At 34.3% G+C, this 27,519-nt stretch overlaps 1 protein-coding gene across 24 annotated transcripts in view; it reads left to right on the top strand.

Moving 5' to 3' along the window:
- LOC129246215 (patronin) overlaps window positions 1–27,519 on the top strand; it is a 51,155-nt gene that overhangs the window by 5,607 nt on the left and 18,029 nt on the right. For 13 of the 24 annotated variants that reach the window (XM_054884832.1, XM_054884829.1, XM_054884830.1 and 10 more), the window contains 14 exons: window positions 4,270–4,350; window positions 4,697–4,846; window positions 7,869–7,931; window positions 8,477–8,626; window positions 8,988–9,117; window positions 9,190–9,431; window positions 9,503–9,642; window positions 9,724–9,834; window positions 9,941–10,087; window positions 15,822–17,000; window positions 17,087–17,623; window positions 18,432–18,668; window positions 18,740–18,932; window positions 21,632–21,709. In XM_054884832.1, the coding sequence (XP_054740807.1) occupies window positions 4,270–4,350; window positions 4,697–4,846; window positions 7,869–7,931; window positions 8,477–8,626; window positions 8,988–9,117; window positions 9,190–9,431; window positions 9,503–9,642; window positions 9,724–9,834; window positions 9,941–10,087; window positions 15,822–17,000; window positions 17,087–17,623; window positions 18,432–18,668; window positions 18,740–18,932; window positions 21,632–21,709 (3,438 nt within the window). The remainder of the gene's footprint in view (window positions 1–4,269; window positions 4,351–4,696; window positions 4,847–7,868; window positions 7,932–8,476; window positions 8,627–8,987; window positions 9,118–9,189; window positions 9,432–9,502; window positions 9,643–9,723; window positions 9,835–9,940; window positions 10,088–15,821; window positions 17,001–17,086; window positions 17,624–18,431; window positions 18,669–18,739; window positions 18,933–21,631; window positions 21,710–27,519) is intronic. The other 11 variants (XM_054884850.1, XM_054884846.1, XM_054884838.1 and 8 more) reach the window with 8 other exon arrangements.

The raw sequence follows: 27,519 nt of genomic DNA, 5'->3' as shown, positions 1-27,519 counted from the left end.
ACTACATATACTCTATACTACATATATATATTTTTAAAATTATTGTTGCAATTGTTTCAAATGCGTTGCAGTCCTTAGTTAGTGCATGTTTTCGTTCATTTGTGTGCATTCTTTCTACTTTTGTTTAATTCCGCACACACTTTTTTAATGTTTGCAGTTGCGTTTCTAATTTTTCTGTATGCGTTTATCGAAATTCGATGCATATTTTATACACCACGCATTTTTTGTATTCATTAAATTATGTTTCATAATTTTTGTCATTATTTCAAGCCGTCTCATGTGTAGGGCATCATTTAGCCCCCTAGTTGAGCTTTCATTTCCACTTTCATTTTGGATGTGCAGCAAGAAAAATCAACGTTGTTTTCTTATTTCACGCGTCTCCAAGCAATCATCAAATGTTGCCGCCGCGCACTTTTTTGCTCAATATCTAACACATTTGCTAAGCAGCACTGGCCGTGCCGTATTTGCACACTATTAACCAATATGAGAATAAGTGATTGAGTGAAATCAATAAATTAGGCCTTAGGGAAATATTTGGGATTTCAAAAAAAAAAAAACGAAAAAAAAAAAATTTTTTAAAATCAATTTTTTAAAGTTTTAATTATAATACTGTTGTTGTTGTTGTAACACCATAAAGCATGGCATTTTTGCTCACCGACCATAGCAGGGTTTTCAGAATACTGCTACAACAACAACAGTATTTGTGAGGCTAGGTTTACCTTGAATTTTTAATTGTTTTTTGTTGTAAATTATTTATTTATTAAAAGCAAAATAACAATACAATTACAAATTACAATCACAAATACAAAATAATACAATTATTATTTTACAATTAAGAAAAGAGGAGTACTTGCTGCCAATTCCTATGGCTCACTGCTCTAATAAAATGAATTTCCCTAAAAAAGTTCAATTATTAGAGATTTTGTTGAAAGTAAATTAAAAATTAAATCATTCAAAAGTTATAAGTGTCGAAAATATACTATTTAGTTTCCAAAAACAAAAACAAAAACATAACGACCATTCAAAGCAATATATCGGGTGGTTTTTTTAAGCTTGAGAACTTAAAATGATAATACAAAACAGAAATATTGTTGGAACTTTTTTTATAATCTAGTAGATAATTCCATGGCATTTATTTTTTAATATAATATCCGTCATACGTCGGCCGCGGCTACGAGTTACATGGCCCATTCGATCAGTACAATTTTTCTACAGTTTTCCAATATATCTTGCTGTGTGGCGTCAATGATTGCTTGAATATTGCAATAAATCGATTCTTGGGCACGCTATATGGCAAGTTGCGCCGTTTTGTTGGAATCAAATGTCGCCGATGTTTAGCTGATTCAGTTTTGGAAACGAAAATTTGGTCAGCATGGCTCGATCGCGTTCATCATTCACTGTAACGGCAGCTCCTTCCGCATTTCGAAAGAAATAAAGGCCGATGCCGCCAGTGGTCTATGAACTTTGCGAAAAGATTTTTTCAAAATAAATTTCCGCAATTCGGAAGTGTTAGTCTGGCGTTAAGCGATTCATGATGCCATTGCCAACCTTACTAAACAGAATTTGTTATCGATATCGATAGTTCTCATGCAACTAAAACAACCCGATACTTTTGTTTTCCAAAAATCAAAGTTAGTGTCCCATAAAAAGGTTTTCTTTTTGCAGAGTGGTTGCTTGCCAGTAAAAATTTGTTTTTTCCTATTGAGTATCAATATTGTTTTCTAACTCCTCTTTCCCAAAAAATGTGGACCTCCTTCAGTTTACTATTTTGAATAGTGATTAGTTTGAAGGAATTAATTTGGCTGTTAATCTCCATTTTTAAATTTCTGTAGATCGTCCGGTATAAATAAAAATATTTTTTTGTTAAATAATTATTAATTTTTTATAATTAATCAAATTAATTCCTTGAAACTTGTCACTATTCAAAATAGCGAAACTTTATTATTATTTATAAAGAAAAATATTTTTATTGTTTATAAAAAATATTTTTATTATTTATAAAAAATATTTTTATTATTTATAAAAAATATTTTCTTTTGAATTTTGTTTTAAAGCATTTAAGTTGCTAGCTTGCACTGCAAGTAGTCCATTTCCCTAACCCAAAACGACTGTTCATGACTAAAACAAAAAAAAAATTAAGTATAATTCCAGCTCTTTTAATTTCAAAGCATTGGTAAATCCTTTTGGAGCTCAAATTTAAAAATAGGTTAGGCAAGATAAATAAAAATTTTGTACATCACACTACCACGGAAAATTTCTTTTTACTACTTACTTATCCCATTAATGTGCTCATAGCCCAGAATATCAAAATATCATCATAAGAAAATAACCTCGTCCGACTGGCAGTAAAAACGAATCCATATAAAAATACCTGGGAAAATATCCCTCTGATCAGTGGTGATCAATATTAACATATGGTTTATTTGAGTAAGAAATCCCATGTACTAGAAAAGTTCTCATATTACCGGCACCTCAGCACTATCGATCAGCTGATGAGTTATTTGACGGGCAGAGAACCGGCCATCGTTGATAACCGAAATGTGTTTCAATCTTTGTCTGATTAAGGACATACAAAATGTGACCGCTCATATAGCTAGCGAATAGCCACTGAAAGGTAAAAAAAAAATAATTTCCCCCCAACTGCCTTCTAGGCCCCAAACACCGCCTCTGCACTTACTCTGCCTTGAGTTTACTCACTCGGTATTCTCACAATATTTTAGATCACCACCTGCCAAAATCAAAGAAAAGTTTCAAGCCCTTAGAGTAGGCCATATATGAAGGTTAAATAATTGTTACTTCTACACCGCCTAGCTACTATAGACCGCTGGGATCTTATGCCATTTTTAGTCTATCGAACAGTAGGTTCATACCCAGTAAACTCGCTAGCCACTCAACACAGTGAGGCAAAATTTAGAACGAGTGCGGTTGAAATCTTTCGATACCTACTGTTGTATTTTAGTAAATTCTACGGCATTCAAAATCTTATTAGTAAAGCCCGAAGTCCAGTTGAATCCTAGAATGGTGGACCAATCATTGAAAACGATTATTTGGAATAGGGTTGTCGTCTTATTTATATACTTTATAAAAATTAAAATTTATTTTTTAACTTTTTTTTCTTGACCGCATTTAATATTTTTTGGCATTTTTGCTTAATACTCACATTTGAAATACAATTTTTTGTATAATTTTTTTTAAATTCTAATTTTTACATTTATTTCTTTTATATTTTAATATTAATATTTTTCAATTGCTTAATATTGTTTTACTTTTTTATATTTTATTTTATTTTGAGAAATAAACATTTTTCTGAAATTTTTTTTTTATTGTTTTTAAACATTTAAAAAAATTTTTTTTATATTCTTTTAAATATTTTTTTTAAATTTTTTTTATATCTTACTTTTATTTATTTCTTTATTTTGTGCTTTATATTTTTTTTTAGTGGTGTATTGTTTTTTTTGGTTTTATATTTTTTTTTGTTTTTTTTTGTGGTTATAGATTTTTTATGTTGTGATTTTTCTTTTATTCTTTTTTTTTTTTTGAAAACCAACACTTTTTTGCGTGCGCCATTTTTCTTAAAATACTCTCACCCAACAAATCCTCAAATAAATTTTACAAATTTCCATGAACGTTTCTCGGAAATTCTCAAATTTTACATTTTTAAAAACTTCCTATGAAATCAAAAGGATGAACCAAATTCATGAAAATATCTGAATTACGTGATATTCCCCTCCTAAGCAATTTTTTGAACTAATTTATTTGAGAGAAATTTTCAGCTTTTGCAATTTCATTCAAATATCGCTACAAAGCATGCCTAAATGTATGCAACATTTGCAGCAAGCTGCGAATTTTCATTGCCCTACAAATTATTGCTAATTTCACGTTTCATTTAGCGACTTTTGCCGTTGCTTTTTATAACCCGTTTGTACTTTAAACCCAGACAGGTAATAATTTACACCCTAAAGACTCAAATAATTAATATCTCTACTCGATAAATCTTGTTGGCAATTCTGCTCCAGCCTCAACAAACCCCATCTGCTCGAAACGTTACCAAATTTCTAACTAAATCTACTCTAACAATTTTTGCCTGCACACACAATGACCAAGCACTCAAGTTGACCTTTGCTTCTATGACAAAAATAAGAATTTTTAACCACTAAATAAAAAAATCCATGCCTTCATAAATGCAAGTCTCTGCAAAGGTGGCTTAAGTGGTTAATATTTCGTGAAAATTACAACTTTTTTGTTACTTTTTTTCCTTTTATTTTTTAGTTTCTTTTTCGGCCCCGGCAGATCCTTCGGCCAGAAGTGAATTAATGCAAAATGCGGGGGTGAGAAATTCGGAGAACGAAGGTAAAATTTTTGTTTAAGTGAATGTTTTAAATAATTTCGCGCAGATATGATATAAAAAAGTCTAAAAAATAAAGCTTTCCAACTCGCTAGGATTTATTTATTATTTTTCTTTTTTTGTGTATTATAATTGTTTAAAGTGTGGAACGCCTTAATTAAATGTTTATATATATTTTAAATTTTTAGAATCATTTATATATGTTAATTTAATTTTCACCGGCAAATGCAGCTCTAATCACCTGCAAATATTTTGTCATTTTTGCATTTTTTATGTTAACCAAACGAGTTTTTAAATTTTATTTTTCCTTTCATTTTTTCCTTTTTCACTTTTTTCAATTGCATTGCGTAGCTTTTGTTGTTCATAAGTCACGTGGCGTCACAACCTTATCATCGTTGCACTCACAACAACAACAACACCAGCAGCAGGAGCCATTGGTTCCCGCACGTTTACGTCAATCGAAAGAAAAGTCAAATATCGAGACAAAGGCTGATGAAAGAGGTTTGTAAATATTTGCTACAAAGAAATGCTGGACGGACGGCATACATGCACGAATGGTCACGATGTATGCATGTGTGAAGTTGAGAGTTAATTTTAGATGATTTTGAAATGTTGTATTGCTTTTTAAGCTAGGCTTTCTACAAATGCTTTTTCTTAAGTACTTTAATTTGATTAACTTTCTTGAATGATTTCTAAAAAATAGTTTTTCAAACCCCCTTTGAAATGTTAACATTAAGTCCCATCTAAGTATCTGAGTACTATACAAAATAACTTTACGATAATTATTTTACCAAAATACGTTTTCAGAAATATTACAAACAAAAAAAAATGTTTGCGAGCATGTGTTTTTGAAGTATGTGACACACACAGTATTTTGAAATGCGTTTTTGTTCAAAAAATAGTTTTCGAAAAAATTTTCATTAAAAATTTAAATTAAAAAATCGTTTTTACCTTAAATACCGTAAATTCCTTTTCCGAAACGTTTTGTTTTTTAAATACTTCTATACTTTTTGCAAAAAATCTTTGAAAAGAATTTATTGAAGCCTTTCAAAACTGGTTTTACTAAAAATGCAGTAAATCACTTTTTCATAGTTTCATTTTGTGTAAAAAACTAAAAATAAATATTCTAGTGTGTAGTGAATTTTCGAAATTGCTTTTTTAAAATACTAAAAATATCGTAAATTCCTTTTTCAAAATGCTTTGTTGGAAAATAATATAGTTTTCAAAAACACAATTTCGAAAAAAAGTTTGTAAAAACATAACCAAAGCTTTTTCGTCGTAATTTTCTTTTTAATTTCCAAACTGAACTTTATTTTGTTAAAAAAAAAACTAAAAATAAATATTTTAGTATGTAGTGAATTCTAATTACAGCCAGTCATATTTTTTCCAAACTTGTCTACTCCATTTTTTTCGAAATATTTCTTCAATTTTTTGTACATTCTGTCAAAAAAGTACGGGGAATTGTTCAATAAAACGCAAAATAATTGTTTAATCATCAAAATGTATTTTGTCGTCTTCAAAATAGGCTCCATTCGAAGCAATACACGGGATGCCAATGATTAGTCCAGTCATCATAGCACCTTTTAAACGCGTTTGAAGAGATCTTCTTCAGCTCCTTCAGCGAATTCTCCTTAATGAGCTCTGCCTCTATCGATTTAAAGCGGCGTCCGCGGATTGTCAATTTAAGTTTTGGGAAAAGAAAAGTCACAGGGGGCTAAATCCGGTGAATACGGTGGTTGTTCGATGATATTTGTCAAGTTTTTGGTTAAAAAAGTTTTCACGATATGAGCTTTATCAGACGGTGCGTTATCATGGTGAAAGATCCATGAGTTTTCTTTCCACAAATTGAGCCATTTCCTACGCACATTCTCCCTCAAACATCGCATAACGTCCAAATAATATTCTTTATTCACAACACCAGGATAATCAAAGAAAACGAGTAGCATGACTTTCACTTTTGACCTACTTTGACGTGATTTTTTGGGTTTCGGTTTCTTGTGGATAGCGCCATTCAGCCGCCTGTTAACTGGTTTGCATGTCAAACTCATATACCCACGTCTCATCACCTGTTATAACTGTTATGATGTGCTGGATAAACGTTGGGTCCGAATTCTCTTGCTCAAGCATGTTTTCAGCGAACTTCTTCCGATGAATTTTTTCAATTCAACTCTCTCTCATGCCCAATTGATGGTGTAAATGTTGCGAATTGATTCGTGAGACACTCTAAGGTACCGAGCTACCTCCCTCAAACTTAAATGATGGTTTTTCAGCACTATTTCCTTGACTTTACCGACATTTTTATCCGTTGAAGGCTCTGATGTGCGACCGGATCGGGGCAAATCTTCTACGACTTCTCGGTCCCCTGAAAAAGCCTTATACCACTCGTAGTCCCGTGTTTTTGATAAAGCACACTCGCCATAAGCTTTCTGCAACATTTTCAACGATTCGGCACACGAAATCCCGTTGAAAAGACAAAATTTATGACAAATTCTTTGTTCGATATTTTTATCCATAGTGAAAATAGCAGAGACAAACCTGCGGTTGACCGATAGAGTTACTTGTAATTAAATGCCATAAACAAGCTAATTGACAGACCACGCTCAAACTTTGCGACACTATAGTGGACAGTTGTGCCAACATTCCAGCCAACCAAATTTGGACAAATGTGTAACGCGCGCTTTTTAAATGAACAGTTCCCGATATTTTTTTGACAGAATGTATTTTCATTTTGTAAGTTGTTTTATAATTCCCAATTTTAACTTCACTTTATAGTTTCTAAAATTTGTTTCTAGTATGTAGTGAATTCTAATTACAGCATATGCGATCTATAAACTCACTAAATCTCATAACCTCAATAAATATATTATTTTTCATAAATTTTACTCATATTACTTATGCCGTGTCAAGAAGCTAGAATAAGTTTTTTTGCATACTAAAATTCCGTATAGGTTAATTGAAATAAAATTACGGACACTAATTAAAACAGATAAATACACCCATATTGCCCTGTTTCCACCACGAAGTCGTTTAAATTTGTATCGAATAAATTTGTATAGTAAAGTAAATTTTTTTGATCGCTCCGTATCTCTTTAAAATGCATAGTGAAAGTCTAGCTTAAGTATTTCTGTAAATTTGAAACGAAATTTCTCTATATGTCTATGTATGCAAGTTAATATTTAAAATCTTTTATTCTGAACTTAGATTTTGCTGCTTTTTACTTGAGCAAATTAGATGAGATTGTTTTCGCTTACTTACAATTTTTTAGTAATTGACGCTTTTTAATACTTTTTTAACTCACATAAAATTTTGTAAACGTTTTTCGCTTTTTTTTATAAAAAATACATATGTATGTTACTGTAACTCACTGAGATTTAAATTTTAGTCTTGAAAGGCTTCTTACAATCAATGAAATAGATTTTAATCACATATTCGTAAGTCATTAGGCTACTCGTACAATACAAACACACTACCCATATGTACATTTACGTACTCTATTAAAAGTAAACTCATCCCAATAAATTAGGTGATTACGTACCAGCAGGCAGACCCAGCAATTGGGAGCAAAATCGGCGTCCTAGCTATGCAGGTAATTCGCACAAGAAGTACAAATAGAAATATACGTATTTGTATATACATATATATATTTGTCTCATATTACACACTAAGAAAGTGACAGAAAAGTAAATAAATTTGTAATTGAGTTACTAAAAAAATGAAGAAAACAAAAAAATTAATTCACAATTTAGAATTTTAAAACTCGTAAATTTCTCAGTTTGTCGCTTTCTAGTGTTGTGTATGTATGTGTACTTTTAAATCAGCTACTTTCCTAAGATCAAAATTTTTCCAATACACTTTCCATATTTACCGTTACTTGCACTTTTTTGCAATATCTGCTGCATGCTTTTTATAAACTATTTCTTTACTGCCGAACGCAACGTTAGTGCTCGCTTATTTTGTATTTTGAATTGCATGGCTTTCACATTTTGTAGTCGCACACTAATATTTAGTTTTGTTGTTTTTGTTTTGTTTTTGTAATCATAATAACTCATGTCTGTGAATACGCCCAAAAGTGTTAAGCAAATACAAAACATTTTCACTCCCACATTTCTTCTTCTTTTCTACGCATTTTAGGCCGGCGCTCACGCAGGAACTCATCCAGCGAAGACTCTCAATTGACGATTGAGAATTTTGGTGGCTCTCAAGATCAGTTGAATGCTGTGGGACGGTTTGAGCGAGAGCGTGAGCGCGATAGAGAACGAAAGCTGTCAAATGTTAGTGTGGGTAAGTGGCAATTAAAAATGAATTTTAATAATAATAATAAAAAAATTATATAAAGGGTGGCGCAAAATTAACCATTCAACTTTTTACTAAAAAAAAACATTATTTTGAATGACGGAAATCTTTATTTTGGCCCTTACGTGCTCCATTGCTTGTCTGTTTATATGCTGCAGCTGTCTAGCTCACAAGTGTCAAATATGATTGCCGTAGGACGATAGTTGCAAATATTATAAATCTCTCCATAATTGATTAATTTTGCGCCACCTGTTGAAGATTAAGAATAAAAATTATAAAAAAAATGTGTAATAAAAATTACGAAAAAAATCTGTAATAAAAATTACAAAAAAAATCTGTATCCTCGCAGAACCCGCTGTGGCTGTACGCTCCTCCATTGCTGATGCACGCGGCACGCTGCAGCTGGGCTACGATACCGACTCTGGTTCGGAAAAGCAGGATCGTGAAACCGAGAAATATTTAATGAAACGGCATGCAAGGTAACTCAAAGCAACTTCGCCACAATCGCCATCACTTAATTACAATTTTTACCAATAATTAATTCCCCTTAGTACCGACAATGTTAACATGAATGCCTCCAATACTCAACTCAATAGCATTGTTAGCACGGTGAGCAGTCCAATGCCTTCGACCCGTAGACAACATCCGATTGAAAAAGACAACCTGGAAGAACAGCAGCAATATGCCGATCAAAAGGATAGCAGCACGAATGATTATGAGCACACGCTGACTAGGCGTTCAACGCAAAGTTCTGGTTCGAGCAAAGTGGAGGCTTGGAATAATAGTAAAATAGGTGTGAAATTTCTTACAAATGTTCCATCATTTAAAAGTTATTTTATGTAATCTCTTTACTCCTCTCTTAAGATCCCTATGATGACGATCTGCGCACGCTTGAGAATGCCTCCAAGTTGTCCAATATACGCATGAAACTCGAAGAGAAACGTTTGCGCATCGAACAGGATAAGCGACGTGTAGAAATGGCGCTACTGCGTCATCAGGAAAAGGTAATGACCGCAATTAATGTTTCTAATTTACTAATATCACACTCACATACATAACTCGTACTTACACTACAAATTTTGAAGCTCGCACGCGAGGATATGGATGCCTCGTCGGATGTGCTGAAGTGGGAAACGTTAAGTAACGATTCAAATCGTACACCAGATCTTGATCCGCTCGACTTGGATAAGTATCAGGTAGCGCTTAAGTTTAATTTGGTGCCAATAATAACCTAATGCTAAATGCTAACTAACACTTAAATGTATTAACACTTGTGTTTCGTTGTTGTACTTTCTAATGCAGCAAAGTCTGGCTATTATGAATATGAATTTGCAGGATATACAACAGGATATTCAAAAGCTAACAGTCCAACAAAACCAAATACAAGCACAACAATTGCAAGCGCAACAATTGATGCACGCACAGCATATGGCCAACATGTTGAATCAGGTAGCAAACAAACAAGAACAAAAAAATCAGAGTGAATGATTGCAAATTTGGAAAGTGTGCAGGAAGTGTGGGAAAATTTCAATGAATTATTGTAATAGCATAGAGTAGTGGTGCTTATAAACTATTAAGAAATGCTTTTGTAGTAATAGTTCTGCGTCAGAATCCTCCTCCTTGCTTCCTTCCTATTAGTTTCCTTTCCTTCTTATTTTCTTTGCATTGGTATCACAAGGGGCGAATTTGATTTGCGCCCAAGTGTGCTCTCTCTCTCTCTCTCTCTCTCTCTGTGCAGCCATTTCAACCTAACCTGCCTCGGATATAAATCGTAGGCTTAACAGTTCTCCCGAAATATTTAGTCAATCTTGGTCTATGAAAGAAAAATTATATAAAACTTCAGTTTTTCATTGAAACGATTCTAATTTGAATGTCGCATTCGGGAAGTTTATAGTTGAGGTAAATTTTTATTGTAATTGAAGCTGCGCATTTATTCGATTATTCAAGTAAGTTGAGAAATACGAGATGGCGTAAAATTAATCATCCAATTTTGTTTTTGAATAACTAAAAAAAATTATTTTGATGGAAATCCTTATCGTGAATTTTACGCGCTCCATTGCTTGTCTGTTTGTATATTGCAGCTGTTTCGTTCTCAGGTGTCCAAAATGCTTTTTTTGTTTTGAAGAAAATTTTTGATGCTGTCGGTTCTACGTTACCGCAACGATCCGGATTTTTATCCGCCTGCCACTCGAGCAACATTCCATAAACATTTATGAAGAACATTTAAGTTGCTACAACAACAGCATCAAATTGAAAACATTTGAATTGCTTAGCTCTTAAGGGCTTACATACGTCCATCAGCGCTAAAAATGCGTTAAAAGAAAAACTGTTTTAGGAGCGATAACAATAGAAATAAATATAAAAAATTTGATACATTCTTTATTCGTACTTAAACTTTATAAAAATATTTATTTTAGTTTTTCTTTACAAAAATTAGTATATAAAAAATCACGTGACTCAAAGTACAATGAAAAAAAGCTGCGGTTTGCTTCATTTCTCCTTGAAATGTTGATGGTTCTGTAAAAAGTAAAAAAATTCTTGTAAAATAAAGTTGTAGTTATAGTCTGTAGAGCCGAATTTTTGAATTTCGAAAAATGTTGCAATTTACGGCTTTTTACAAAAAATTATGCGTTTATGTCACACTTTAATTATGCTTATAAGATTTATTCAATAAAAATATCAAAAATCCGCCCCGACAGACTATAGAAGAAACACTTTCAAATATTGAAAAAACCGCCTCAAAAAATATCAAAAACTGTATGAGTGATCAAGCAGACCGTGCCGGAAAAAGTAGTTTCGAGAAAAACGAGTTTAATGCTTGAGGCACAGGAGCGCGCGGATCGCTCTCTACCTAGTTGATGGGTTGTAGAAGCTATAATATAGGGAATTTGCGCATGAAAAATTCACAGTATATTTTTAAGATACTATACTTTCGAAATATCGAAAAAAAACGATTTTTTCAAAATTCTGGGCATATGTAAGCCCTTAAAAAAGACTCAGTTGGAATATCGTTCTTTTGAAAATGTTTATTATTTGTAGATTCTGCATCTTCTCTTAATGCACTTCATCTTCAATGCTGTCATGTTCTAAACAACAAAACAGAATTTTAATGGGCAAATCGTTGCGGCGTATATCAGCCAATGGCAATTCGAAATTCGCCCACCGGGATTTGGTTCGGTTTATATTCTTACTTGAATAATTAGAAAAGTGACTATTCAAAAAAATAAATTAAAAAATAAAATGAAATGAATTGAAAAAAAAATAAAAGATTGAAGCATTTAAAAAGCAAGCATAAAAAAATTATCATAAAGTAAAATACAATTTTGATTAGATAGCGGAGCGGGAATGAGCGGAAAGTGTCGACGGTGCAGCAAATCATTATTACCATCATCATTTCTTCATCTCTGTTGCAGAGCATAGGGCCAAAGTAAAATATTTCCCCTTTTCCCGGTGCGATTCCCGGATATATTTTTCACTTGCTGCCAGGTCATTGTTTTGTCCACGGCTCTGTATTCCTCTTCGATGCAGCGTCGCCAAGAGCCCCTAGGACTGGCTCTTCTGCGCTGTCCTTGGGAGTTTCAGTCCAGCGCTTGTCTGCTGACTTCAGTGTCACCTTTTCGTAGGGTCTGACCAAGACATCTCCATTTACGCTCTCGTATTTCAGTTGTGATTGGTTTTTTATGGCATCGTCGATGCAATTCAGATACGTAGAATGCGTCTCAAGTAGCGGTTCACGAACACTTGAAGCTTCTGTACAATTTCCCTAGACAGACACCATGTTTCACAGGCGTAGAGCAGAACTGATTTAACATTGAGTTGAAATTCCGAATTTTTGTTGTAATATGCATTTGCTTGGACTGCTACACCGGACGAAGATTTGCAAATACACCTTTTGCTTTTTGCAGTCTTGTAGATACATCCTTTTTGCATCCGCTTTCCGCAATGAATTGGCTTCCAAGGTTTTGAAAAGCGTTTACATTATCAATATTTTCCCCTCCGATATCGTTCGTGTGTACTGCCAAATGTTTGGTTTTCTTTGCATTGATTTTAAGTCCAGCGGCACTAGAGTGTTTTACGAGATCATTCAACTTGCTTTGAGAGAATAGAACGATGCCATCAGCAAAATCTAGGTCTTCGAGATGTTCCACATTGAAATCGGTTGCCATAGCCTTCCTCTTTTTCCTGCATTGTCGATTGATGGAGTTAGTATCTCATCGATGACAACGAGAAAAAGAAGCAGCGAGAGAATGCAGCCCTGTCTTACGCCAGCGTCGGTTTGGATGGCATCCGAAAAGATTCTATTATAAAAGTTTCGCACTCGAAGGCGACAATATTGTCAGGAACCCCTTTTCGTTGTAAGGCACACCGTATGTATTCGTGTTTGAGTCGATCAAAAACTTTTTCATAATCAACGAAGACTAGGGCGCAGCAAATGGCTGAAATATAATAGAATAATATAAAATATATAGGGAATTTTTTTTACATGTAAATTTTGTGATTAAGCGTTCTATGCAAAGATGCGTTTAGCCAAAAATTCTATTATTCTAATAAATTGATTTTTGAGTAATCTATATACCAATTACTCCTGTAAATTCTTCTTCTTCTGGATTGGCGTGATAAACGCTTACGCGATTTTGGCCGAATTCACAACAAAGTGCGCCAGTCATTTTTTTCTCGTATGTAAATGTACTTCCCTATTAATCAAAAATGAAAATTAATTTACGAGATGAGTAATGGAGTAATTGGAATCATGATTAAATAAGTTTTGAGTAATCAATTAGTCGCACAGCCCCACTTGTAACAATGGTAAATAATGTTTTTAAATTGAATTTTTGAAGCTTACCACATTTTGGCACAATCTAATAAAGAGTTGTTCGAATTGAAGAATTGTTCGAATGCACATGCGTTCAAAAAAATAGGAGCGCGACGTAGTACCAAGTTTTAACAATTTTTTTTTAATTTTGTTTTTTTTTTTGTATATAATTGTTTTAATATTTTTATAAACGTATAGTATACTTTACAACTAAAACCATACAACTAAAACCTCTAAACTTTGTAAAAAATTCACAAATATTTAATATATTTAAGGGGTTAGGGGTAGTCAGAGGCCCGAAAAAATGATGATTTCAATAATTTTTTTTCTAGTCAATTGCTTCATTTCACAAATATAAAACCATAGCATTAATACATCATGTTTCAACTTGACTTTAGTAAAATGCCAAAAAAAAAAAAAAAATAATAATAATTGTAAAAGTTATCGCTGTTTGTGTGGAGCCCGTTTCTCCAGAAGTCCCTTGCGGTGATCATCACAAGTCCTTGGAGATTCATCAAAAACAATCGGACAAGAGAAATTAGTTTTATCAATAGATAATCTTGTGTCTGATCGAGGCTTTTTTTATTTTTCAAAATTAACAATAGGGCGGCCTCACGAAATATTTTTCAAATTTTCGAGAAAAAAACCGACAATTGTTAAAAAAAAATCGAAATTTTGAAAAAAAAATCATTCAATGAAGCACGAGTTTCTTATGACTTTCAAAAACAGTGTGAATTTTATTCAAATCTACCAAGCGGTTTTTAAGTACAGTGATCACCAATTCAAAAAACATAATTTTGAGAAAAACGCGTTTAAAGTTTTTGTTTTTGTTTGTTTTTGCCCGAGCGCCCTTAAGTGTTGAATAACTCGAAAAGTATTTGTCGGATTCACTTCAAATTTTCACACATAATTTTTAAGATATTAAACTTTAAGAAAATGCAAAAAACAAAAATTCAATTTTTTTTTAATTTTGACTACCCCTAACCCCTTAAAAAAATGGTCATCATAATTTTCAACTTTTTAATCGCAATCTTTATAAAAGTTTTATAGCCAATAAATGCAGTTTTATAACCAATAAAATTTTATTATAATAAAGTGTAAGTTTAAAGTCTCTCACAAATTATATTAATGTTGAGAAATTTCTTTCATATGAACCACATGTTCGGAAGTCTTTGATATGGAAGAAAACGCTCAACATCTCAGCGAAAAAAAAAGTGTCATAAGGCAGCAAAACTTGTGAGCCACTTGAAACTTGCACTTTGGCATACTAATATTGAATGGACTTTAAACTGCCTACCTTTGTTTTTTTTTTTCTGAAAATTCTCAATAAAAAGTTGGACATTTGTATGTATATTTTTCAAATTTGTTAAATTTTTGTAAATCTTTTACAAAATTTGGAGATTCGAGTTAAATATTGGGTTGTTCGGAAAGTAATTTCGTTTTTTTTTGTGGATATATCGAGCTTCGAGGTTAAACCCAGGCCTTTCAGGTGGTCATAAACAGTTGAATTCGATAAATTTAACCTCTCACCGATCTCATGTGTTGTTATGCGCCGGTTTGCATCAACCAATACCTTTATCGCGTCTTTATCAGCTTCAACCGGCCTTCCACAACGTGGTGCATCTTCGACATCAAAATTGCCAGATCGAAATGTTGCAAACCAGTTCTGGCACTGGCGTATTGTCAACACATCTTCTCCATACACATCGGTTAATTTCTTTCTGGCTTGAACAGCATTCTTACCTTTTCTATAGTAAAAAAGTAAAATATGACGAAAATGCTGCTTATTGCTCTCCATATTTAAAAGGGCACCGACCAAAAACTACTGCGTAAAATCAATTGAACTTAATTACACACAAGCCTTGCTATATTAGCTGTCAAAACATATAATGTCAAAATATACAAATAAATCCTCTGTCGGGAAAAAACGAAATTACTTTCGGAACAACCCAATAGCTTTTGTTGTACAATGCACTAAACTTTGATAAAAACACACAAAAGCAAAAATTAAATATAAGAAATTGTTGAAAGTAGCTTATTCGTTGAGGTCCTATTATTTTGAACAGAGGTGTATGAGTTCAATTCTAACTCACAAAAAAAATTGAAAATGCATGAAAAAATTTTCGACAAAAATGTGATTTTAACGCTTCTAATAAAAAACAGAAAATAATACTTAATGATGCCCCTTAATCAAACTTTTGTAGGTCTTTAAAAAGTCCTTCCCAAGTCGCACAAGTTTATGTGTAAATAGCAAAATTCCCTAATCGCTTCAAACTTCAATGTGCAGCGTTGCAAATTTAATTGAATGTATTTTAAAGTCGCTTCTATTCTTAATTATTAATATAATTTCCCACTCTTCCGCCTCCCTAGCCACCTTATGGGTCACAACAACATCTCAGCGAGAATTTTAATCAAATGCCAATGCAGCAGCACAATTTCGGTTCAACACCACATCTAGCACATTCCTCATTCAATCCGCATGCCAATCTCTACAATTCGCGTCCGCCCAGTCGTGATCCCTACCAACAACAAATGCCATCGATGCCAATGCAATACATCAACGAACATGGCCAATATGTGCCTCAGCAGCAACAACAGATGCCGCAAATGATGCAGCAGCAGCAACAACATTACATGCAGCCCCAAAAAGTGTATGGTGATAATATGGTTCCTTACAACAACCACGTCTACGGTGGTCCGCCAGGCCCGCCTCAATATGCGCCACATCACAATCAAACACCTCCACAATATATGAATCGCGCCAGTATGTACGATGACTATGGACGTGATCCAAGTTCACCACAACCGAATCCGATGTATCCACATGAAATGTCACCACAACCAGCGCAACCGCATCGACGCACCTGGAACCAATCAGTATACGAGCAACAGCAACAACAGCAGCAGCAGTACCAGCAACCGCAAGCACCTTTGGTGGATGTGAATGCTTGGCAGCAACAGAAACAACGTTCTTGTTTGCCCATGGATGGCAACTACACTTGGAAAAAATCGAATCAAATGCAGAATAATAGTGGACGCGAGGGATTTGTGTTGCATCAAAATGATGGTGGCGGTGAATTTCAACATCTCTTCCGCTCCTCACCGCAGCATATGCAACACAACAACGATGGTGGCGGTGGTGGTGGCCTTTTACAGCGCCAGCATTCTGTAACCAATATGCCAATGTCAACGAAACAGGCGGCCACGACAACGGCGTCTTCCTCCAACTCTTCGGGCGGTCAACAGTTGTCCGATGATATGATGGCGCCTCAGAGTATCTGCTTTATTGGCGATGAGGATGATGTTGAGGAGCTGGAACGTAATATTATCGAATCTATGCAGAATACGCGCATAGCCGACTATGCACACCAGCAGCATCAGCTTCAAATGCAACAACAACAGCAACAGCATTACCATCAACATGGTAGTGATGGCAGCTACGACGGTGGTAACGAGGTGCTGCCACAAAAGCTGCACATAACCAGTGGTAATCTGACATACCGCATACCTTCACCGTCCAGACCCGCTGTAAATGCCCATAGTTTTCAGGTAGCTACAATGCCAAGTATATATGTGTGTGTCTGCACGCGCTATGTGAGTATTATTAACTTTATTTCTCTCTATGCGCCCACTAGGATCCGCGTGATGCGAAAACCGAAAAAGGCTTTTACATATCCTTCGATGACAACCAGCCCAAGCGCCCTAAGCCGCCCTTGCGCGTGAAACGTTCGCCGAAGAAAGAAAAAAGCATGGATAGCACTGACCATCAGGTCACCAAAATGGAGCCACTCCATCGGTCGCATAGCATTAGCGAAGACAACAACCCGACCTATAACGGCGGTACAATGCATAGCGGCACACGGCAATTTGGTGGCAACAACATGGATGTGATTAAGAATGGCAACAAAATGAGTGAGATTAATACGGCTACATATAACAAATACACAGATGCACCAATACAGATACGCCATGATGACCTCAATAGCCAAAAAGCGCCTACACACCCACGCTCACCGGTGCACCAATTCAATACATCGGCGGCGGCGGCGGCACTGTCGTCCTCACCCACACGTAGTCAACTGAATACGAATGCCGCTGGTGTTATCGGCAGCAGCAGTAGCAGCCAGGCGAAGGCGTTGGTGATTGGTACCGATGTGAGCAGCTTGGATCGCGTAAGTGTCGTTGAAAGTTGGTGTAGGAAAAAATGTAATGATTATTAATGTTAAACTACTAGTATAATACACAAAGATTTATAAATAATGCGCGGGAATGACAATCGCAAAACGGCGGGGAAAGGAACTGCATATGTATGTAGCAGCTGACTACTAATTTTCAAACCACTTTCTACTGTGGAGAAGCCCCGCTGCCTTTCCTTACATGGTGAAGATTTCGCAAAAGCTTCGCTGAAAGAGCCATGTCAAATGCTAGGTTCAATTGAGCCTTTCTAAGTCTAAAGTGAGAAATACTATTATTTAGCTAAAGATTTAAAAAAGCCGTACTCAAAGTGATGTGTATCACCTTAGCTTAGATTTTAGTCAGCTAGAAGCATGCGGATGAAATCGTTATCTTAGCTTGAAGAAACATTTGTAGACCCATTTATTTGGGAACGTTTTGAGGAAATTTTTTATCTAGGTTAGATTAGGTTAAGGCGGTAATCGGTCGACCAACTCACTTAGACCTAACAGGTCCGTTGTGATACCATTGTGCGACACGAGAACTCATTTATTTTTCTTCGTGGCACCATTTTGTGGTTCTTATGAAGCGCAGGATTGGTCCCATCCCCAAGCCAGACAGTTCCGTAAGAGAATTGAAAAAATATTTACCGAGAAAACATGCTCTGATTTCAGCTAAGCCTGGGCAATTGCAAAGGAGTGCTCAACTGTTTCTTCCTCTAGTTTTATATCTAACTTTCACTTCTATCTTAATTGCTGTGTCTATTTTTTTTTTTATTGATTCAAAAATACATTTTGCTTCCGCTAGGAATCCATTGATGAAATGGAGCGACGCAAAGAGAAAATTATGTTGCAATCGTTGCAACGTCGTCAACAGCAAGAAGAAGCGAAGGCGCGCAAAGAAATCGAGTCAGCACGCAAACGTGAACTGGAGCGCGAAAAGGAGGAGGAGAAAGCGCGCAAAAAGGAAGAGCAAATGGCGCGAAGGGCGGCTATTCTAGAGCAACATCGCCTGAAAAAGGCCATCGAGGAAGCCGAGCGAGAGGTATATGCATCTTAAAATATTCTATTCATGTGTTTGTTTTTATTAATAAATATTGACTTGTATTGCATTAGGGTAAAACGCTCGATCGTTCTGAGCTAACGATGAAACAAACAACACAAAATACACCTACGCCGCGTCTCCGACAGACACGCATTACCCGACCACGTCCCAAGACCATACACGTCGATGATGGTTCAGTGGACTTGAGTGAGGCATCGAGTATTTCTAGTCGTAGTAAAAAAGGTTCTAGTACCAATCTAACAGGTGAGACAATGGAAACTCAAGCGCCGGAGATACAAGTGCATATTGTGCTTGTTAGCGAATTACATTGTTGTTATTATTCTCTTGTAAAGTTTGCTTGTTACGTTTTGTAAATGTATTTGTATTGCTCGATACAATTTCAAAACTTTCTGACATGCCTTACATTCTTCTTGCTGTTCGATCTACTTTTGAATGTTGTACTTTTTTTACTTTAAACTGTGCACAAAAGCTGCTTTACAGTTGTGGTTCAAACATGCACACAAACACATACACAAGTCACACAAGCATTTATTTTTTTCGCACAATTTGAAATGCATTGCATAATAGCGCAGAGGAAAACAGAATGGCTTTTGAAATGGTGCGATATATGCGACAGATATATTGAGAAAAAAATCGATATTGGATTTTCAAATTTTTGAATTTTTCGAACTGGTGAAAAAATTTAGTTGACTTAGAAATAATATGCGCGAGCGAGTACTGTACGGAGCAAGGCACAATGCGCCTTGATATGAGCAATTAGTAGAAAATATATTTTTTTAAATTGTTAAACTCCAAAAAAATAAAGCCAACTTTGGAAATAGTAAAAGCAACGCTGTAGAAGAAAATATTGAAATTGAATTTTTAATTTTTTTAACTCGGAATAATATATATATATGTACATATATTTATAATAGTAATTAAAAAAATAACGTTGTTGTTGTAAAACCGTAAAATATTCGCTTTCAATTTATGGGGCTGCTGCAGAAGTGACAGAGCCGACTTTCATTGCACAAGATTGAAATTTGGCCAGTTAAAATAAAATTTTTGAATTTTGTAAAATTGAAAAAATATATATAAATAGCCAAGGCGCATTTATTACGGGTGATGGCATCCGCATATAATAAAAACTCACGTGCATTTTTTTTTTGCTTTTTTAATTCCATCACACTCTTGTCCACACTTTACGTTGCGGTTCCCCACCAGGAACGCCAAAATGGGTTCTTTATCCCGCTTAGCTTTTTTCAAGTCAAATACACACTTTTCAAGTCTCTTTTTTTTGCAATATTTCACTTTACACCAACTTTAAATTACCAATGTACACAAATGGCAAAATAAATACACAGATGTAAAAAAAAAAACAAATCATTTTGGCCTGTAATAAGTCCGCCTTGGAATGAGCATTGTATTGAAATCGAATGATGTTCGTTTTTTTTTTTTTTTTTGTTTGAAATATTTTAAACTTCACAAATAATTCGAGTGAACCAAGGCGAATTAATTAAAGGTGGTGGCACTAGGCCAACAACAACATTTTGTACCTTAGAATGTCACGTCAAAGTAGAAAATGTGACATGTAAAAAGAAATGACTAATTTGAGAAAACATTCAAAACAAAAAAAAAAAACAATTTATTTGTTGTGCTGAAATTATTTTAAAATGTTCATAATAACATTTTAAATTTAAATTCCATACAAAATTTAAATTTGTAAATTACAAATTGGAATGTGAGTAATACGTTTTGTAACTCAATTTTTTCCTGATATCCTAATGTATACGACGAAAGGAAAAACAAAAAAATTAGCTGACCTACTGCTACCTTCCTTAGATTCGCCTTCGTTCATTCTAAGGCGAATCTATTAAAGGTAGTTCTATTAGTGGTTCATTCTAAGACGATTTTATTAAAGGTAGCAGTAAGCCAGCTGTTTTTTTTTCGCTGTGTCCATGTCCCTGTCAGCACAGAATGAAACGAGGCGAATTCATTCTTTGTTTTCTACTTTGCCAATACATCAGCGTGACAATCAAACGACAAATCATTGTTGTTAGTCTAGTGCCACCCCCTTTAATGAATGCGCTTTGGAATGAACGTTGAGTTAAAAATCAAGGCAAATTGAACAGGTAGAGCGAAACCAACATGAGTAGTATATTTTGTTTTTGCTTTAAGCCCCTAAAATGTCAAAATCTTTGAACAAAAATATACAGTTTAGAACAATTAAACAAAATTTAACAATAGAGACCAGAAAAAAATAGAGTCCAAATAAATAGAAAAAAAATGAAATCAGCTGCTCCACTGATACTACCTCGTGCCTTGTGCCTTGATTGAAAAGGAATTTTTAATTTTTTTTTTGAACGCTGAAAAAATTAAGTCAACTTTAAAAATATCACCGGATTAGCAAATATTTTGAAATTGAAATTTTTAAATATTTAAAATCGATTTTTTTCTTTGGGGAAGTACTTCAAAAACTTTTAATTTGCAAAAATGCACTTAAAAATTCTTTTTCTTAAATACTTTAAAAATATTTTATATTATCAAAAAATATAAATTGCACTAAAGTTATTTTGAAATTTGGAGAACTTGTAAATATTTAGCAACTGTGATGTTTTCCACACCAATATTTTTATCAATCGACTTTATTTCAACGAAAGCGTGTTTTGTTAGTACTTTTTTCTAATTTTTATAGCTATTCCAATTACTTGTGCGTTTTTCCCTCAAAACATTTTTGTGTTGTGTTCTCATTGTATTTTTTTGATTTCCTACTTTTGAAAACCATTAGCAGAATGCGAGGCATGCAAGCAAATACCGTTAATCATTGCTTTAATTTGTTTCGCTAAAAACAAAAAAACGTGTCGTTTTCTTCCTTATTTGTTTATTAAATGTTTATTTACTTTTTTTTTCGTTGTGTATTAATAATGCTCATTGGCTTCTATTGTTCGCTGCAAACTCTGTAGCCTATGGTACGTTGAGCAATTCCAACACCCTGAGACGAGATTTTTATAGAGGCTCGCACGATTCTCTAACTGTGAAAGGTAAATAATCTACTAAACCACAAAATAATGTAAACAAAAAAAATTGTCCATCGTTAAAAACGATGGCAACTTATTGCTAAGTAATAAAAATTGAATCGATTTAAGATTTCGTATCGCCACGCGCAAATTTCATATGCATGCACAATATGAGACCGGCCATGCATCAGATGAGGCTACTCACCGGCATAGGCATTACATATTGAACGCATTAACATAACCAAAAAAAAAGCATACATTAAAAAACTAATTTAAATTTAAAGAATTGGAAGCATTTCAAACTAAACCACCCTTTGAAAATTCAGAAGGCTTCTTTATAACCAGAAAGCAGCTTTTTACATCACTGTACCGAAATTATTTTTTAAGTCACATGCCCAAATCAGTTTTATATTTGCTTTAATTAAGCGGCAATAAATCCATTTAAAAAGCTTCGTTTTCATTTGCATTTAAAATTGTTAATCTTTACCAGTATAATTTGTACAGTATTTTTAATAGTTTCAAGCATAGAGATTCAACTAAACTTGTGTTAGAGTTTTGGTTGTGTTCAAATTTAATATCAATAATTTCGTTTGTTGCTGAGACTTGTTCGTATGTAGCCAAAAATATATAAATAACGAAATATATAGAAGAGTGCGCCTAAAAGTATACTTATGATAAAAAATATCAATTTATTTCTAAAATATATGTGCAAATTAAAAAGCAGTTTCTAAGTTTCACAATTTACATACCAAACTTTCGAGGGAGGCGAGAGCCCAACGCTGAAGACGTCACTTAATACCACAACCTCATCATTACCCAAAAAATAGAGATCTGTATCAAATGCAGCGAAAGCAAGCTATCGGTCTCTGCTTCAGTATTTGCAGAACAAGGTGCACTTGATAGGGCACCTACTCTAATATTTATCTCGAATTATTCCCCTTCACCAGCTTATCAGCTGCCCCTACTCCATTCGCAAAGATATATTGGGTCTTGTAGGGTTTACCCCGGCACTAATATTGTGGACGTCACGCAATAAGCAGGCCGGAGTTTCGTTTCCTTTCTCACGGCTGTTTAATAAAATTCGATCCTCATTATTTTGAAGCATTCGACAGACAGCAATCTAACGCCGATCCTCTGCCAACAACATATGAGTTTTTGTCTCAGGAAAAAAACCGAATAATGAGACTAACCTAGAGTGAGTGGGGTGAATATCCAGAAGTCTAGCCAGGCATAGAGGCAGATCTCTTAAGGTCTTTCCACACATGCAGTCGTCAGTTATCATGAATTACTACTCATAGAAATGGAGAATTGTGCCCAAACAAGTGGTATTACAATAGTCCTTCCGGCGTAAGTGCGCGCCTCTGCATTCTAATGGAGTGTGGCAACCATCGTAACCTAACCTAACCAAACCTAATCTAGCCTGCCCTATCACGAATAGTGAAGTTTTTACTTACATTGCGCCTTTACTTTGAGAAGGTATTTTTTTAATCATCCTTTAACTTAACGATGCGCACTAAATGCCATTCTGGCCACCACAAACCAAACACATCCTTGGGACCGCCTTTTACTAACTTATCAAAAATATTTTAACTGGGGTGACACGAATTTGTGCATAACCGACCTATTTTCGAAAACAAACCGGTCTATTTCCGACCAAAGTACATATAAAAGATCTATACCAATTTTTTGTTTGAAATTTTCTGGCAATAACTAATCTAGCCCACTGCGGGTATGAAACACCAGATGACAGAAAATGTTTTTTTTTTTTTCAAAGTGGTTATCCCTAAGCAGACAATAGTGAAACCTCCGAGTGTATTTGTGCCATGAAAAAGCTCCTCATAAAAAGCCATCTGACGTTCGCTATCGGGAGTCGTAGGGCGCTCCGTTTGTGGAAAAAACTCAAGACGCATACCACAAATTGGAAGAGGAGCTCGACCAAACACCAAATAAAAGGTGTAAGTGTCGATTATACATATACATATATACATATCGCACCCTAAATACAAAAGGGTCACAACTCAAAATTTTCCAAAACTGAGTTTTTTGCATAAATTAATTAGTCCAGTCAAAAGAGACGAAAAAAATAGCCAACTTCGTAATTTTAGGAGTATGCGAGTTTATGGTTTTATTATGTAAAACCCATCACTGTGAACTTAAATTTGAGTTTTCGGGGTCGGGGGTTGTGTCCCGCGGCCGCCATCTTGGAAATAAGGGTGCAACTGGTTTTTTGCGATTATCTCGTGAATTTCGAAAGTTACGAAAATTTTGTAAAAGACTTTTTTGTAGATAATAATATTATCTACAACTCTCATTCAAAACGTTTTATTGTAAAATTAATAATAAAAAAGTTATAAACAAAATTACGCGAAAAATTAAGGGATGCATTGTTTTAAAGCGTAATAACTTTTTTTTATTGATTTTATGGAAAATATACATCAGAGCTTTTTTATAGAGCATTCTTTTGTGAACATTTTTGTCTAAAAGTTTTTTCCGCTATCTTTATTTAGTCGTATGATTTTGAGCTGCTAAGCGGAGCAACCAATACATTAGCGAAGCGCGTACATGATTACACAGGCCGACAAAATTTAACCAACATTCAGACCCAGAAACCAGACTATATATTTCCAAAGGTTTATGATGCGCTAAATCCAAATCTGGCCTCAGAATTGCTCTATCAGCTCTGGTTTTCGAGATATCCTAACCTAAAAGTGCAAAAAACACCATTTTTGCCCATATTTGAGGTTATGTAGCCTTGCAGATGTTTTCTTTCACCAAAATTAAAGGATGGCATCTTTAAATACAATCCTTCTTTTTTCAAATGGCGTTTTGTTTGCTCAAATATCATTTTTTTTCGCAGAGATATCGCATTTTGAAATTTTCATGTTTCGAAATTTTCCTACACCTGAAAATCGATTAAGATAACATAGACATGATATAGTCGCTTACTAATTTTCTTGGGTTTGAGGGCCTGAAATATATGGATTAATAGTATGTAAATTTGGAGTTTGTGGGAAAGCCTGCTCGCGGTATGATAGGGGTGGTTTCTAGGGGTTAGGGCTGTGTGTGACTCGGTACCCAAAGGTTAGATAGTGTAGGGATGTGGTGAGTCAGGACACTTATGGTGTGAGACAAAATTTTAAGAAAAATAAGACTCAATTCAAGAAAATTAGTAATCGAATATATCATGTCTATGTTATCTTAATCGATTTTCAGGTGTAGGAAAATTTCGAAACATGAAAATTTCAAAATGCGATATCTCTGCGAAAAAAAATGATATTTCAGCAAACAAAACGCCATTTGAAAAAAGAAGGATTGTATTTAAAGATGCCATCCTTTAATTTTGGTGAAAGAAAACATCTGCAAGGCTACATAACCTCAAATATGGGCAAAAATGGTGTTTTTTGCACTTTTAGGTTAGGATATCTCGAAAACCAGAGCTGATAGAGCAATTCTGAGGCCAGATTTGGATTTAGCGCATCATAAACCTTTGGAAATATATAGTCTGGTTTCTGGGTCTAAATGTTGGTTAAATTTTGTCGGCCTGTGTAATCATGTACGCGCTTCGCTAATGTATTGGTTGCTCCGCTTAGCAGCTCAAAATCATACGACTAAATAAAGATAGCGGAAAAAACTTTTAGACAAAAATGTTCACAAAAGAATGCTCTATAAAAAAGCTCTGATGTATATTTTCCATAAAATCAATAAAAAAAAGTTATTACGCTTTAAAACAATGCATCCCTTAATTTTTCGCGTAATTTTGTTTATAACTTTTTTATTATTAATTTTACAATAAAACGTTTTGAATGAGAGTTGTAGATAATATTATTATCTACAAAAAAGTCTTTTACAAAATTTTCGTAACTTTCGAAATTCACGAGATAATCGCAAAAAACCAGTTGCACCCTTATTTCCAAGATGGCGGCCGCGGGACACAACCCCCGACCCCGAAAACTCAAACTTAAGTTCACAGTGATGGGCTTTACATAATAAAATCATAAACTCGCATACTCCTAAAATTACGAAGTTAAATCCTCTTTTGACTGGACTAAATTCAGAATACACATTTCTAACTGCTGCACATATTTCGTTCACATAACTATCTTCTTTAACTGGAAAAATACAGTTATGTCTATTTTTATGTCAAGTGTGTTGCTTTCGCACGATCAACTAAAGAGAATTATTTTTAGTTGCGTTAATGGGCTCAAGAATAGCTGATTACTTTTATTACACATAAAGAGTTTTATTTTGAGTTCTGCCTCTATAACTGTAAAAAGTGATAAATTTCATGGTATATTATTTTGCATTGTGCCTCTTTAGTTGTAAAAAGTGAGTTCAATTAGGTTAGGAAACTTATAAAATTAAAACATTTTATCAGTTAAAAAGGCACAACTTAAGATAATATCACTAGTTAATCGAAAAAATTTCAGTTAAAGAGTCATAAATCAAAATTTTGTTTTATTTTCGCAAACATAATATAAAATTGAAAAAAAATATAGTAGAACCTTTTTCAATGTTGTATATTTTCATGATGGAACAATATTTTCTTTAAATAATATATTACAATAATTTTTACATAAAATGTTTTTCGTCTCTCCTGAAAATCTTAGTATTTTGAGTTGTGACCCTTTTGTATTTAGGGTGCGATATGTATACAATAAAAGGTGGCGCAAAATTAGTCACCCTATCGGAAGATTTATAATTTTTGCAAATGGCCGCGTAAGTCAATTCATATTCGATGCTTGTGCACTACACATCAGTATACAACAGACAAGCAGTGCTGCGCGATCAAAATGAAGATCACCATCACTCCAGCTTGTTCATTTATGTTAGCAAAAAAGATATTCGAAAATAAAATTGGATGATTAATTTTGCGCCACCTTGTATATTTAAATGGTCTTTCAAAAGTTATGTGCAGATGTCAGTAGTGAATAATTTCAAGACGGTACCTTTTTCATGTCATATTTGACATTTTATTATGAAATTAATCGGTTTTTAAGAAAAAAATATCGCAAAAAGCGTATTTTTTTTTGTGAAAATCATCGTCTGAATGAGTCAACAACTCAAAGGTTGGGATCAGACGCAGATCAGAGAGACGCTCATTATATGACAGACGCTTTACGAACGTTGATGACCTACCGGGAGGCGGGAGACGGACTTGTACATGTCTTTGTCTGACATCTCCAGGTTAGCCTCTCCAACATGGGTGATCCTTGTGGAGTACCTAAGCACTCCGTTGGCACAGTCAAGTTTTTCACAAATGCACGCAAGCCCAAACACCAACGTCAAGGTGCAGGTACGAGGAAGGACAACCTTCCACATCAATACCTCGACGTTCTCAACAATTAGGCATTCATGAATCGACTATTAGGCGGATTTTACCTGTAGACGCGCTCATGGTGGATATTTAAATGATAATATTTTTCACATATAATTGTTAAGAGCCGTTTTTGAATATAAATAGTGAAACCTGAAAGAATCTAAATTTGTATAAGGTTTATTTTAAGACAACATCGAGGCGCGTCTTTTGAAGAATTCTTTATATAAATAAAATTTGTTTTTTTTTGGACTGAAGATGCCAAATCTTACATTTCATGTGCTAGAAAGTTTTCAGTTTAAAGTAATACAGTAGAACCTTAAGGGGTTAGGGGTAGTCAGAGGCCCGAAAAATTATGATTTTCAATAATTTTTTTTTGCTAGTCAATTGCTTTATTTTACAAAAATAAAAACATAGTATTAATACATCATGTTTGGACTTGACTTTAGCAAAATTTCAAAAAAAAAATTAATAATTGTAAAAGGTATCGCTGTTTGTGTGGAGCCCGTTTCTTCAAAAG

Source organism: Anastrepha obliqua, chromosome 4 (assembly GCF_027943255.1).
Source record: "Anastrepha obliqua isolate idAnaObli1 chromosome 4, idAnaObli1_1.0, whole genome shotgun sequence".
Lineage (NCBI taxonomy): Eukaryota > Metazoa > Arthropoda > Insecta > Diptera > Tephritidae > Anastrepha > Anastrepha obliqua.
This window is presented reverse-complemented; position numbering and strand designations above follow the sequence as displayed.